Source organism: Ammospiza caudacuta, chromosome 22 (genome assembly GCF_027887145.1).
Source record: "Ammospiza caudacuta isolate bAmmCau1 chromosome 22, bAmmCau1.pri, whole genome shotgun sequence".
Taxonomy (NCBI): Eukaryota; Metazoa; Chordata; class Aves; order Passeriformes; family Passerellidae; genus Ammospiza; species Ammospiza caudacuta.
The window spans coordinates 10,277,252-10,290,429 of record NC_080614.1 but is presented as its reverse complement, the minus strand read 5'-3'; the positions used below and the strand labels follow the sequence as shown (position 1 = coordinate 10,290,429).

Below are 13,178 nucleotides of genomic sequence, written 5' to 3'. Positions count from 1 at the left end.
TCCCTGAGGAGTCATCCCAGGTCCCCAGGGTGCTTGTGTAACTCTGCCTTTCATCTCTGACACGCTGGGAGCAGTGGGAGGATGGAAATTTGGGAGTGGAGCTGGCACAGCCTCAGCTTGCCAGCAGTGAAACTGGGATTCCTCAAGGGAAGCAGGATCTGTGGGATCTGCAATTCCATCAGTCAGCAGGAAAAGGACATTTTAACCCCAAAAATCTGGTGCTGTGCAATTCCTTCAGTGAGCAGGAAAAGGATGTTTTAACCCCCAGAAATCCAGTGCTCTGAAATTGTATCAGTTAGAAGGAAAAGGACATTTTAAATGTCCTTTAAATCCCCAAAACCCCAGGGATGGACTTGGGCATGGTGTGCCCTTGAAGGGTGGGAAATCAGGGGTTGATCAGGCCCTGAGATGCAGAAAGAAAAATCCCTGAGCAGCAGAGCCAGGTGTGTGGGAGGGTTTGGGATTGAATTTTGGGATCTTTTTGCTTTCCACTCCCAGCTTATCTCAGAGTTCCTCTCCCCAAGCTTCCTTAGGATATAAAAGTACCTGAAAAATGCTGGATAAATGTAATTTTCTTTGCTTCCTGGATCTCCTTTACAACCAAATAAATCACTGGGATCTCTGCCCTTGCATTCAAACCCTTTTAACCTTTTCCATCAAGCCCATACCAAATAAAAAGCTCCAATTATTTGCACCTTGTGTTCCCCAGCCCCAAAAACATCTCCCTCCTCCACAGAGCCCAAATTTATCCATGGGTTGGGATAAAAATAGGCGGTAAATCATAGATGAATAAATCATAGAATAGATGAAGGAAGATGAACATAAATGAATAAATGATAGAATTATATTAAATTACAGACAGGAAATCTGCTGCCTGAATTGCAGATTCCACAATGGCTTCCCTGGAAAGACGATGCCCAGGAAATCCAGCTCTTTCCTCTTTTCCAGCTGCTCTTTGTGCCCAGCTATCAGCAGCACGAGGAAACCGAGTGGAAAAATTGAATCTGGCAGCAGATGCATGAAGGCACACGAGCCCCAAACCCAGGCACCAAAAATAGCTGAAAGAGGGGGGGAAAAACCTGAAAAGAGCCTTTTTAACAATTCCTTTTCTTTCCAAAGCTTTGCCCCCGGGCACAGCCACGCTGCTGTTTGTGTGTGTGGGAGGCAGAGCAGAGTGGGAGAGCTGCTGTTTCTTTATTTTATATTTCTTTGGTTTGTTATTCCATGGAAAAACTCCCTTTTTGTTGTTGTTTTTTGGCTCTGTTTTCCATGTTTTCCAAGGGCTGGTGGTGGCCAGGGCCCTGGGCACTGAGCTCCAGCCTGGATTTCATTTTCCAGGGGGTTTGGAGGGAGTTTAGGAAGGCAAAAAAGGGGCAACCCAGCATTTTTTTACTGGAGAATATTCCTGGGCTGAAGACACCCAGAGCCCGAGACACAAATCCTGATGGTTCCTGCAGGAATGTTGAGGATTGAGGGTGTCCTGTCCTTTACCTGAGAGCAGGACCAGTTCATGTCCCTCCAAACCCCATCCCTGCAGCTGGCACATGCTCAGGGCTGGGATTTTTCCAACTTTGGCTGGAATATTTCAGGAACCAGCTTTTAAAATCCTGATCCCACAAACCTGTGAAGCTCCCTGACTAAAATTAGGATTCCAAACCCTTGGTGGTGTGAGGTTTGACCACATTCCCAGGTGTGTGGTTAAAGAAATCACCCTCTGAGTGCTGTGCCAGGGAACACCCTCAGCTCTGCAGGGTTTGCTGCTCTCTGCCCTCCCAAAATCATTCCAGGAGCACATTCCTGAGCCTGGGAATGCCTCCTGCAAGTGGCTGATGTCATGTTTGCCTCGGAGAGGGAGGCCTGGTGACCTTTGCAGCTGGGCTGTGACAGCTCCTCGCTGTCACATCTGCCTGCTGACGTGGAAAAGGAGCAGATCCCAAAATCCTGGAGTGGATTTATCCCTATCCAAGCACAGCCCCACGTGTGTGGAGGAGCTTTTCGGTGTTCAGAGGCCCAAGGGCTGCTCTGTGTGGGTCTCAGGGGTGGTGCCTGAGGTTTAAAGGTCATAATTCAGCACTTCAGACAGCATGGAAATGGGATTTGGTGGTGCTGGAATGAGGAATTTGTGCCTGGTGGGGCTGGATGGAACAAGGGTTATCCCTGTGTCAATTAGCACTGCTGCTAATTAACAGAACAATGCCACTAAATGAATTTGCTGGGGGTGTCTTCCCAGCCCTAGAATCATCTGGATCATCTCCATCTCTTTTCACAGCCCTGGACTTCGTTCCTGAGGGATTCAGTGCCAACATCCCAGTGGGAATAGCGAGTCCCTCAGCCCCTCTGATCCTCCTCACCCCTTCCTGGCCTCCTACCCAATCATCACAAGCCGCCAATTAATGATTCCCTGCTGCTAATTAACGATTCCTCCTCGCTGGTCTGTTGCAGGGCAACGATTGATGAGGTGGAAACGGATGTGGTGGAGATCGAGGCCAAGCTCGACAAGGTGAGGGCAGATTGTGGTCTGAAGGACACTGCTGGATCCCCTGCTCAGGAATGGGGACCCTCCAGGTGTCCCCTAAAATCTGAGCCCATTTCCAGCCGTTAAATTCAGATTTAGCACCCCAGACCTGGGGCCTGGCAGGTGTGGTGGAGATGGAGGCCAAGCTTGACAAGGTGAGGGCAGATTGTAGTCTGAGGGGGACTGGTGGATCCCCTGCTGAGGAATGGGGTCCCTCCAAGTGTTCCCTAAATTCTGAGCCCTTTTCCAGCTCATAAATTGATGTTTAGCACCTCAGGCTTGTCCCCAGGACTCCTCTGAGCTGGGATAAGAGCTCCAGTCCAGCTCCTCCTGGGACAGGCTGTCCTGTCCCAGGATGGGACTTCATCCCTGTCCTGGACTGGGATTTTACCCCTGTCCTAACCTGGGCTGGGATTTTATCCCTGTCATTTCCTGGGCTGGGATTTTACCCCTTTTCTTTCTTGGGTGGGATTTTGTCCCTGTCCCAGGGTGGGATTTTCCCGCTGTCCCACCCGTGACAGTTCCCAGCACAGCAGGAACGGGAAGGGCGCCTGTCCCAAAGCTCTGGGCTGGGTGTGGGACAAAGCCAGGCTGGTCTAAAGCCCATGCTGAGCTCATGTCTGTGTGTCCCCTTGTGTCCCACGTGTGTCCCCCTGTCCCTGTCGGCGTGTCCCCAGCTGGTGAAGCTGTGCAGTGGCATGCTGGAGGCTGGCAAGGTTTACATCACCACCAACAAACATTTCGTCAGCGGCGTGAGGGACCTGTCCCAGCAGTGCAGGAAGGACCAGATGATCTCGGTGAGCCTGGGGGGCTGGGGGTGCTCAAATTCCTGACTGGGGGGCTGGGGGTGCTCAGGGGGCTGGGGATGCTCAGATCCCTGTTCCTGGCTCAGGGGGGAAGATCCCTGCTGCTGGGAATGGATCACAAATCCAAGCCCCTCACGCTGCTTAAGCAGCCACTGAAAATGAGATTTGGTGGGAAATCAGAGTGAGATCCACTCAAAATGAGATTTGTGTTTGGAGGGATGCAGAGAATCTGATAATACCAGGCTGGGAGGTCAGAGATCCATTTAAAATGGGATTTGCTGGGAGGTCAGTGTGAGATCCATTTAAAATGAGATTGGGTGAAAGGTCAGGCTGAGATCCACTCAAAATGAGCTCTGGAGGGAGATCAGAGTGAGATCCACTCCAGCTGAGCTCTGCAGGCAGTGCTGGGCTGTGCAATGTAGGTCAGTGAGCAGCAGGGATTTGGGAGGTGAGCAGCCCACGCAGAGCTGCACACGTGGAGCTCAGCTCTGCACTGCCAGGGAAAGGCTCCAAGGGCTCAAAACCCTCCCTGGCAAGGACCAGGGGCTCCTTAGAGCCTTCCTGAGCCTCCACCCAGCCCTGGCAATGAGGGGCAGCTGCTCCTCTTCACTGCCAGGTCCCTTCACCTTATTTATTTTTATTTTATTATAATTTTATTTTATTTTTAAATTTTTATTTAATTAATTTAATTTATCTCATTTAATTTTTATTCCTTTTTTAACTGTATTTTATTTCATTTTTATTGTATTGCATTTTACTGTATTGTATTGTGTTTTATGGGATATTTTGTGGGATTTTATCCCTGTCCTTTCCTGGGATGGGATTTTCCCCTGTCCATGTATTGCATTTTATTGTATTTTATTTTATTTTTATTATTGTATTGTATTTTTGTTTTTTCAGGAGTGCCTGGATAAATTTGGGGACAGCCTACAGGAAATGATCAATTACCACATGGTAAGGGGCTGCCTCCTCCTCTCCCCTTGGGTGCTGGTGGTATTGCTGATGTCCCCTGTGTTTGCCACAAACAGAGGTCCTGCAAGGGGGACAAAAAAAAGGACGAGAATTCACCAAAATCTTGCACTCCAGAATTTTCTTTTCTTCCTTTTGGGCAGCAGAGGGAGGACACACAGAGCCCTGAGGAGGATTTTGGCTGGTAAAAACCTTTTGGGGGCAGATTTTTTTCCCCCTTTCTCAAAATAATTGATATTTTTTCCCCTCTTCTCTCTTCCAGATCCTGTTTGACCAGGCCCAGAGGTCGGTCCGGCAGCAGCTGCACAATTTTGTCAAAGAGTGAGTGTTTATTTAGTGTTTGTCCTTTTCCTTCAATTTGCAGCTTCTTGAGCTTCCCATTCCTCCTGTCCTGGGAATGCAGGGAGCAGAACCAGAACCTCCCTGCAGGGCTGATCCTGCAGGATGAACATCCCAAAATCCACCTGCAGGGCTGATGCTGCAAGATAAGCCCATCCCAAAGTTCAGATCCTGCAGGGCTAATCTTCCAGGATAAACTCCTCCCAAAATTTAGATCCTACAGGCCAAGCCCGTGCCAAAATCCCTCTGCTGATCCTACAAGGGCTGATCCTACAAGATGAACATCCCAAAGTTCAGATCCTTCAGGGCTGATCCTGCAGGATAAACTCATCCCAAAATCCATCTGCAGGGCTGATCCTCCAGGCAAAACCCATCCCAAAGTTCAGATCCCTACAGGCCAAACCCATCCCAAAATCTGCAGGGCTGATCCTGCAGGATAAACTCCTCTGAAAAATCAGACCCTGAAGGGCTGATCCTGCAGGATGAACATCTCAAAGTTCTAAAGAAAGACTTGACTGAAGCTGGAATGGACACGCTGGGCTGAGCTGGGATCCTGCTGGCACCCCTATTTTATTCTCACTTTCTAACCTTGCTTTCTCCCCATTTCTCCCAAATTGTCCCATTTGTGGCCGCAGTGACGTGAGGAAGTTCAAGGAGACCAAGAAGCAGTTTGACAAGGTGCGAGAGGACATGGAGATCTCTCTGGTGAAGAACGCGCAGGCGCCGCGGCACAAACCGCACGAGGTGGAGGAGGCCACAGGCACGCTGAGCATCACCAGGAAATGCTTCAGGCACCTGGCCCTGGACTACGTGCTGCAGGTGGGGGCACCTCACCCTCTGAAGCCTCTGGGTTTCAATTTTCTGTTTGTCAGATTTACTGGGTGGGTCTGGGCTTCATATTAGGGGAAGTTGTCCTGCTCAAATTCAGGATTTTCCTGATTTTCCGAACTTTTCTGGATGTCCGTTGCGGCTCCAGCTGCTCAAATTCAGGATTTTCCTGGTTTTCCTGACTTTTTCTTTCTTTGAATTTCAATTTAAATCCTACGTTAGGCTCTCTTCACAGAGTAGGGATGTTGGAATAGGGTTTGTTTTTTTTTTTATTTAGAAATGGGGTAACTGAGAGGTGTTTGAAAAACTTATTCTGTTTTCAGTCTCATGTGAAGGGTGAGACAGTACAAATGTTGTAATTCACACCATCACAATCAGAAGTTAACTGTTTTCTTAATTTCTTAGTTATACTAATTTCTTAATTATAATACATAGTAATTATATTACTAATTTCTTAATTATAATGTGATATAAGTGTTTCTTGGCCTATCAGTGTTAGTTATACCATGCTGTAAATGCTTTAATAATCTAAAATTACCCTTTTAAGAAATCATTTCAATAAATTCTATGAAATTTATACATATATACATAAATTATATTAAAATTATATCAATATATAAAATAATTAAACAGTAAGTTATATATTACATATAAATATATTACAATATTTATATAAAACTTATATATATATATATACACAAATAAATTATATAAATTATCATAACATCCTTTCAATAAATTATTTGCTCTTAGTAAGAAAAAGGAATATAAGTTTCCCCAGCAGTGATTTTAACCAGGTGAGAAGTGTGCATTTATTGCACCTTTTCCAGAACCCACCTTACAGGCACTTTGCACTGGAATAATTCAGGAATAATTTGGGATCGATTTCCTAGTGGATCTGGAGATTCCCAGGCTGGCTTTGCTGCTGGTGCTGAGAGGAATATTTTGATTTTTTCCCCCAGATCAACGTGCTGCAGGCCAAGAAGAAATTTGAGATCCTGGACGCGGTAAGAGCTGCAGGAGAGGAGCCCTGGCTGCTCCTCAGGGAGAAAATTCAATTTTTGGGGATTTTCAGGTGCTGCTTTCCCTTCTTTGTGCCCACAGCAGAGTGCAAGGAAGGAGAAGAGGGATAAATTGCTTGGGGAAAGTAAAGAATAAAGAATTAAGAAAGAAAAATTAAAGTAAAAATAAATTATTTTGAGGGGGGAAAGGGTTTAGGGTTTTTTACTCTACCCCAGGAAATGGAGTAAAGCAGGGATAAATTGCTTTGGGAAAGTAAAAAAATCAAAGGTTAAACCCATTTTTTATGGGGAAAAAGGGTTTAGGGTTTTTTACTCTGCCCCAGGAAATGCTGATTTGTGCCCACAGTGAAGTGGAAGGAAGGAGAGGGATAAATTGCTTGGGGAAAATATAAAGAGTTAAACCTAATTTTTCTGTGGGGAAAAAAGGCTGAGGATTTTTCACCCTGGCGCTGACCCAGCTGTTGTTTCCATCCCCAGATGTTGTCCTTCATGCACGCGCAGTTCACCTTCTTCCAGCAGGGCTACAGCCTCCTGCACGAGCTCGACCCCTACATGAAGAAATTGGCCACCGAGGTGAGGGGGGCCTGGGCTCTCCTGACCCCCAGAAGGGTTTGGGAACCCCAAAAGGGTTTGGGACCCCCAAAAGGGGTTCCCCTTTTGCTGCCCCATGGCCAGCAGGGAACGCCCAGGGGCTGCTGCACGAGTGGGGCCCACCCCAAGCCGGCTTTGGCCTCCCTTGTGCCCCTTTTCCCTCCTTTTGGCCTCCTTTTCCCCCCTCCTTTTTGCCTCTTTTTTGCCTTTTTCTTGCCTTCTTTTCCGCCTTACTTTTCTTGCCTTTTTCCCTCCTTTTTGCCTCTTTCTTTCCTTCTTTTTTCCCCTTTTTGCCTCTTTTTTCCCTGCTCCTTTCCTCCCTCCTTTTCTCCTTTTTTTCCCCCCCCTTTTTCCCCCTTTCCTCCCTTTTCGGTGCTTTGGGCCCAGGATATCTCTGTCCCACCCCATCCTCTCCATCTCCATCCTGATTTTCCCCCGTTGCTTTTCCAGCTGGACCAGCTGGTGATCGACTCAGCCGTGGAGAAGAGGGAGATGGAGCACAAGCACGCCCTGATCCAGCAGAGGGTGAGCTCCAAATTCCCAAATTCATTATTTTCCTGGAAATTCCGGATTTTCCTGACTTTTCTGGATGTCCCTCGTAGCTTTTGGGCAGCTCCAGATTCCTCAAATTCAGGATTTTCCTGATTTTTCTGATTTTTGTGGATATCCCTGAGAGCCTTGGGGCCACCTCAAATTCAGGATTTTCCTGATTTTCCTGCCTTTTTCTTTTCAAACTTAAATGTAAATCCTACATTTAATATTCAAGTCAAAAAAAAAAAAAAGCAGAATTTAAATAGAATAAATTTCTTTTTATTCTCACAATAGAATCTGAGGCATCTCAGATTTTCCACCCTTGGCAATGATTCCCAGCCTGAAGGTTGGGAATAAATAATGAATTACTGTTAATAATAATAAATTAAATTAATTTAATTATTTTTCTTTCTCTCCTCTTCTCCCTGCATTGCTGCCTGGCCCTGCAGACCCTCCTGCAGGTGAGTTCCCACCTGGATTTCCACCCTGATCCCAGAAATCCCGTGCAAAACTTTGGCAGATTTGTCCCTTTTTCTTGCTTTATTAACCCCTCTCCACCCTGATCCCCTGGGGCCTGTCATTCTGAGTCTCTTTCCTCTCCCCAGGATTTCTCCTACGATGACTCCAAGGTGGAATTCAACGTGGATGCCCCCAACGGGGTGGTGATGGAGGGGTACCTGTTCAAGAGAGCCAGCAACGCCTTCAAAACCTGGAACAGGTGAGAAATTATTCCAAATAATTACTCCAATTAATTGAAATATTAATTTTAGCAATCAAATAAATATCTATATTTATATTTATATTTATAATACATATACTTAATAGAATAAATAAATGCAATTAATTAATTATAAATACATTAATGATAATATTAATGATTAACATTATTCCAATTAACTGATATAATTCAAATTTCACCTGATCTTGGGGCTGAGGCTTTGCACTCTTCCCTGCCTTACCCAACCCTTTCAAACAACTCTAATTCCAAACCTTTTTGGAAAAGGAATACCCCAATCTTATGGAATTAATTAATTTTTTTAATTAATTAATTTTTTTCCCATGCAAATAAAGGCAATTTCTGTGTGTAAACAGTCCATTAAAGCATTTAATTATTGTATTTATTTTATTTATTTATTTTATTTTATTGATTTATTTCAAAACCTAATGAAAATTGGAATTTTTAATGGGGAGGTGGTGATGTCTGTCTGTGTGCTTGTCCCCCCTCAGGAGATGGTTTTCCATCCAGAACAGCCAGCTGGTCTACCAGAAGAAGCTAAAGGTCAGTGCAGCTGCCCCAGGTGACAGCAGGGGATGAACCAAGTGATTGGTTAATTAATTAATTAGTTAGTTCATTAACCAGCTGCTTGGCTGGGGCGGAGCAGGGATGTGGATCAGGGGATAGCAAGGCCATGAGTGGGCTCCAGGAAAAAAGCAGCAAAGATTTGTGAAATAATTATTTATTAAGTAATTATTTATGGAATAAATATTTATTAAATATGTATTTGTAAAATAATTATTAATTAAATCATTACTTATTAAGTAATTATTTTGGGTGGTTGGGTTAGGAGTTTGGGGGGCTTGGGAAAGCCTTGGAGGGGTTTGAGGCAGGAAGGACTTTGAAAGTGTTGGGAAGGAATTTGGAGGGTTTGGGCAGGAAGGATTTTGGGAAGGAATTTGCAGGAGCTGGGAAATAATTTGCAGGGCTTGAGGCAGGGGGGGACTTTGGAAGTTTTGGGAAGGAATTGGCAGGGCTTGAGGCAGGGGGGGACTTTGGAGGATTTAGGAAAGAGTTTGGAGGGTCTGGGCAGGAGTTTCCCAGTGGTGCCCTGGCCCCAGGAGCCCCCCAAGCCCCTCCAGGCCCCGCTGTGTCCCCAGGACGTGCTGACCGTGGTGGTGGAGGACCTGAGGCTCTGCACGGTCAAACCCTGCGAGGACATCGAGAGGAGGTTCTGCTTCGAGGTCGTGTCCCCCACCAAGTGAGTTTGGGGCTCCCCACGGATCCCTGGGTTGGAGTGGCAGCACCTCTGGCTGTCCAACCTTGTGGGAGGCATTTTTACCTGGAAACTTTGGGATGGGAAAAAGCCCCAACCTTGTGGGGCTGGAAAGTTTGGAAAGGGAACAACCCCAACCTTAAAGGGTAAATTTTTACCTGAAGGTGTTGAAGAGGGAACACCCCAAGCTTGTGGGGTTAAGTTTTAACCAGAAGTTTCAGAGTGGGAACACCCCAACCTTGTGGGGTTAATTTTTGCGTGGAAAGTTTGGAGTGGGAGCACCCCCAACCTTATGGGGTAGATTTTTACCTGGAAGCTTTGTAGTGGGAACCTCCCAACCTTGTGGGGTGAATTTTTGCCCTGCTGCAATTCCGGTGCTGAGGATGAGGAGGAGCAGCCTCACCCCAAGCCCTGGTGGTGTTTTTGGCTCTCCCCACCCCGTTGCAGGAGCTGCATGCTGCAGGCTGACTCGGAGAAGCTGCGCCAGGCCTGGATCCAGGCTGTGCAAGCCAGCATTGCCTCTGCCTACCGCGAGAGCCCCGACTGCTTCTACATCGAGGTGAGCCCTGGGAAGGAAGGCTTGGAACTGCTCCTTTTACTGACTTTTTAATACTTTATACAGCTCAGGAAAGAGGGGGAGATGTAGGAAGTTGATTTGTAAAAAGAATTCTCAAAATCTGGCAGAAAGCTCACTCAGTCTTGTACATGTATATGCAAACACTGAGATAAGCATTTACAACATAGTGTAACAAAAGCTAACAAGCCAAAAAACACTTAGAGTATGTTGTAATTAAAAAACAGCTTCTAATTGTAATAACATAAATTATAACATCTCACTATGAAAATAAAATGAAAGTTTTTAAAACACCTCTCAGTTACCCCATCTCAAAAAAATCACTTAATCCAATACTAAGGTATCATCCCCCTCCTTTAGAGCCACTCCAAACCAAGCTGAGTTTGCTCTCCTCCAGGTGTTAATCTCCTGACTTATTGGAGGTGCTCATCTCCTGATTTTTTCGAGGTGCTACAGGTGCTCATCTCCTGATTTTTTGGAGGTGCTGCAGGTGCTCATCTCCTGATTTTTTGCTTTTCCCTGCAGAGGCTGGACAGAACAGCCTCCCCCTCCACCAGCAGCATCGACTCAGCCACGGATTCGCGGGAGCGGGGCGGGAAGGGGGAGCCGATCCTGCAGAGGGTGCAGAGCATCCCTGGGAACGAGCAGTGCTGTGACTGTGGGCAGCCAGATCCCCGCTGGGCCAGCATCAACCTGGGCATCCTGCTCTGCATCGAGTGCTCTGGCATCCACAGGTGCTGCTGGGCTGTGGGATCCCGGGAAATCGTGGGGAAAATGGGCTGGGGTGGAGGGCAGGATCCTGGGGAAATGGGCAGGGGTGGAGGGCAGAATCCTGGGGAAAATCCTGGGAAAAATGGCTGGGGATGGAGGGCAGGATCCCAGGGGAAATGGGCAGGGATGGATTAAAAAATTCCCAGGAAAAAAAGCCCGGGAAGGATTAAAAGATTCCCAGGAAAAATGGCCAGGGATGAAGTGCAGGATTCCAGGAAAAGTGGCAGAGCTGGAATTACAGAGAGATAATTGAGAACTCATTAGGGAAATTCTGGGCTTGTGGGATTGTAATTATTTCTGGATTTTCTCCCTCTTGGCTGAACAGGAGCCTGGGTGTTCACTGCTCCAAGGTCCGATCCCTCACGCTGGATTCCTGGGAGCCAGAGCTGCTGAAAGTGAGTGCTGGATTTTCCCAGGGAGAAATGCTGGGAATCCAGGGATTCCCTGGAAAAGGGGAGAATTCCTCCCCTAAGCCTTTAATTCCCTCCCTGAATTTCACTTCCAGCTGATGTGTGAGCTGGGCAACAGCACCATGAACCAGATTTACGAGGCGCAGTGTGAGGAGCTGGGGCTGAAGAAACCAACAGCAGGGAGCTCCAGGTGAGCCCAAAATCTGTGGAAAAGCAGGTTCAGGGAAAACATGAACTTCAAAACTCTTTTTGAAATATGAGAAACAGGTGGACAAAACACCCCAGAGCAGCAGGTCCATCCCCTCATGGTGACTTTGAGCAAACCCAGTTCCTTCTGTTCAGGCAGGTCCAGAGACCTCAAAATGCCTCATTTTAGAGTTTGAGAAATAGGAATTTTAGACCTCAGATGGAATAGGAATTTTAGGCCCAGAGAAGCAGCTCCAACTCCTCATCGTGGCTTTGGGCCAACCCAATTCCTTCAGAGGGCCGCAAATGCCTCATTTTAAAGTCCAGGAAATTGGAATTTTAGACATCAGGTGGATTTGTCCACACTCCAGAGCAGCAGGTCCATCCCCTCATGGCAGCTTTTCCCAAATCCCCTAAATTGCTGTTTCTGTGCTGCCCTCCTCCCTCAGGCAGGACAAGGAGGCCTGGATCAAGGTGAAGTACGTGGAGAAGAAGTTCTTGAAGAAGCTGCCGGGCGGGGAGACGCTGGCTGAGGCCGAGGCCGAGCCCAAGCGGCGCCGCTGGTGCGTCAAGAAGTGCCAGAGGCACAGCAGCGGCTCCCGGGCACCCGCGGTGCGCAGGAAATACCGGCAGGAACCGGGCAGTGCCTGCCCCGCCATGCTGGCCTCAGGTGGGGAGCCATGAGGGAACCTGGAAACCAAACATGGGGGGCAATGCAGGAAATACCGGCAGGAAGCAGGCAGCGCCTGCCCCGCCATGCTGTGTGCAGCTCCAGCTGGGGAAGGCTCTCCCTTGCTGGCCATTAATTCTGAGTTTCCCTGGGAAGCAGCAGCCACCCTGGAGAGGAAATTCCGCCGGGATTCTCTGTTCTGCCCCGACGAGCTCGACTCTCTCTTCTCCTACTTCGACACCGGCGCCGGCTCCGGCCCTCGCAGTAAGTACTCTGAAACAGATCTTGATTTTTATTTTTAATGGATTTCGGTTTTACCTCTGCAAGAGAGGCTGTGTCTAGCAAGGGCTCTGGCTGCTCTGAGGTGGCTTTGGTTTAAAATCTGTGAGATTTTGGGTTCTTAGGAAGGTTCTGCCTGATCTGGGATGATGTTGGTCTGAAATTTGTGACATTTTGGGTTCTTAGGAAGGTTCTGCCAGCTCTCAGAACTCTGGGATAACTTTGGTCAGAAATTTCTGGTATTTTGGGTGTTTAGAAAGGTTCTTAGGAAGCCCCTCCCTTCCCTCCCAGTTCAACTCTCTGTTGAGTTGAGGTGTTGGGTCAATGGTCTTGAAGGTCTCTTCCAACCTGGTCATTCTGGGAATTTGGTGGAATTCTGTGAATTTGGGGGAATTCCCAGGAACTGGGGAGGTGCTGAAGTCACCATCCCTGGGTGCAGCACTGGGTGCCAGGGTTGAGTTGAGCTCTTGGGGTTGGACTCTTGAGCTCTGGGTTGGACTCGATCTTGACGGTGTCTGCCAACCTGGGGATTCTGTGGATTCTGTGGATGTTGTGGATTGATTCTGTGGGTGGATGGATTGGATGGATGGATGTATTGATTCTGTGGATGAGTTCTGTGATTCTGTGGATGTTGTGGGTTCTGTGTTTTCTGTGACCTTTTCCCGGGGGAGGAGCAGCCCGGGCAGGCCTGGCTCC

The 13,178-nt window shown here is 47.5% G+C and overlaps 1 protein-coding gene across 1 annotated transcript in view; it reads left to right on the top strand.

Moving 5' to 3' along the window:
* Nucleotides 1-13,178, top strand: part of ACAP3 (ArfGAP with coiled-coil, ankyrin repeat and PH domains 3) — a 35,568-nt gene that overhangs the window by 15,689 nt on the left and 6,701 nt on the right. The window contains exons 2-19 of the mRNA XM_058818651.1: nt 2,443-2,500; nt 3,193-3,312; nt 4,222-4,275; nt 4,553-4,611; nt 5,265-5,448; nt 6,420-6,464; nt 6,957-7,052; nt 7,521-7,595; nt 8,051-8,062; nt 8,207-8,319; nt 8,829-8,880; nt 9,477-9,577; nt 10,040-10,151; nt 10,692-10,900; nt 11,263-11,332; nt 11,443-11,537; nt 11,983-12,203; nt 12,363-12,467. Coding sequence (XP_058674634.1) covers nt 2,443-2,500; nt 3,193-3,312; nt 4,222-4,275; nt 4,553-4,611; nt 5,265-5,448; nt 6,420-6,464; nt 6,957-7,052; nt 7,521-7,595; nt 8,051-8,062; nt 8,207-8,319; nt 8,829-8,880; nt 9,477-9,577; nt 10,040-10,151; nt 10,692-10,900; nt 11,263-11,332; nt 11,443-11,537; nt 11,983-12,203; nt 12,363-12,467 — 1,781 coding nt within the window. The remainder of the gene's footprint in view (nt 1-2,442; nt 2,501-3,192; nt 3,313-4,221; nt 4,276-4,552; nt 4,612-5,264; nt 5,449-6,419; nt 6,465-6,956; nt 7,053-7,520; nt 7,596-8,050; nt 8,063-8,206; nt 8,320-8,828; nt 8,881-9,476; nt 9,578-10,039; nt 10,152-10,691; nt 10,901-11,262; nt 11,333-11,442; nt 11,538-11,982; nt 12,204-12,362; nt 12,468-13,178) is intronic.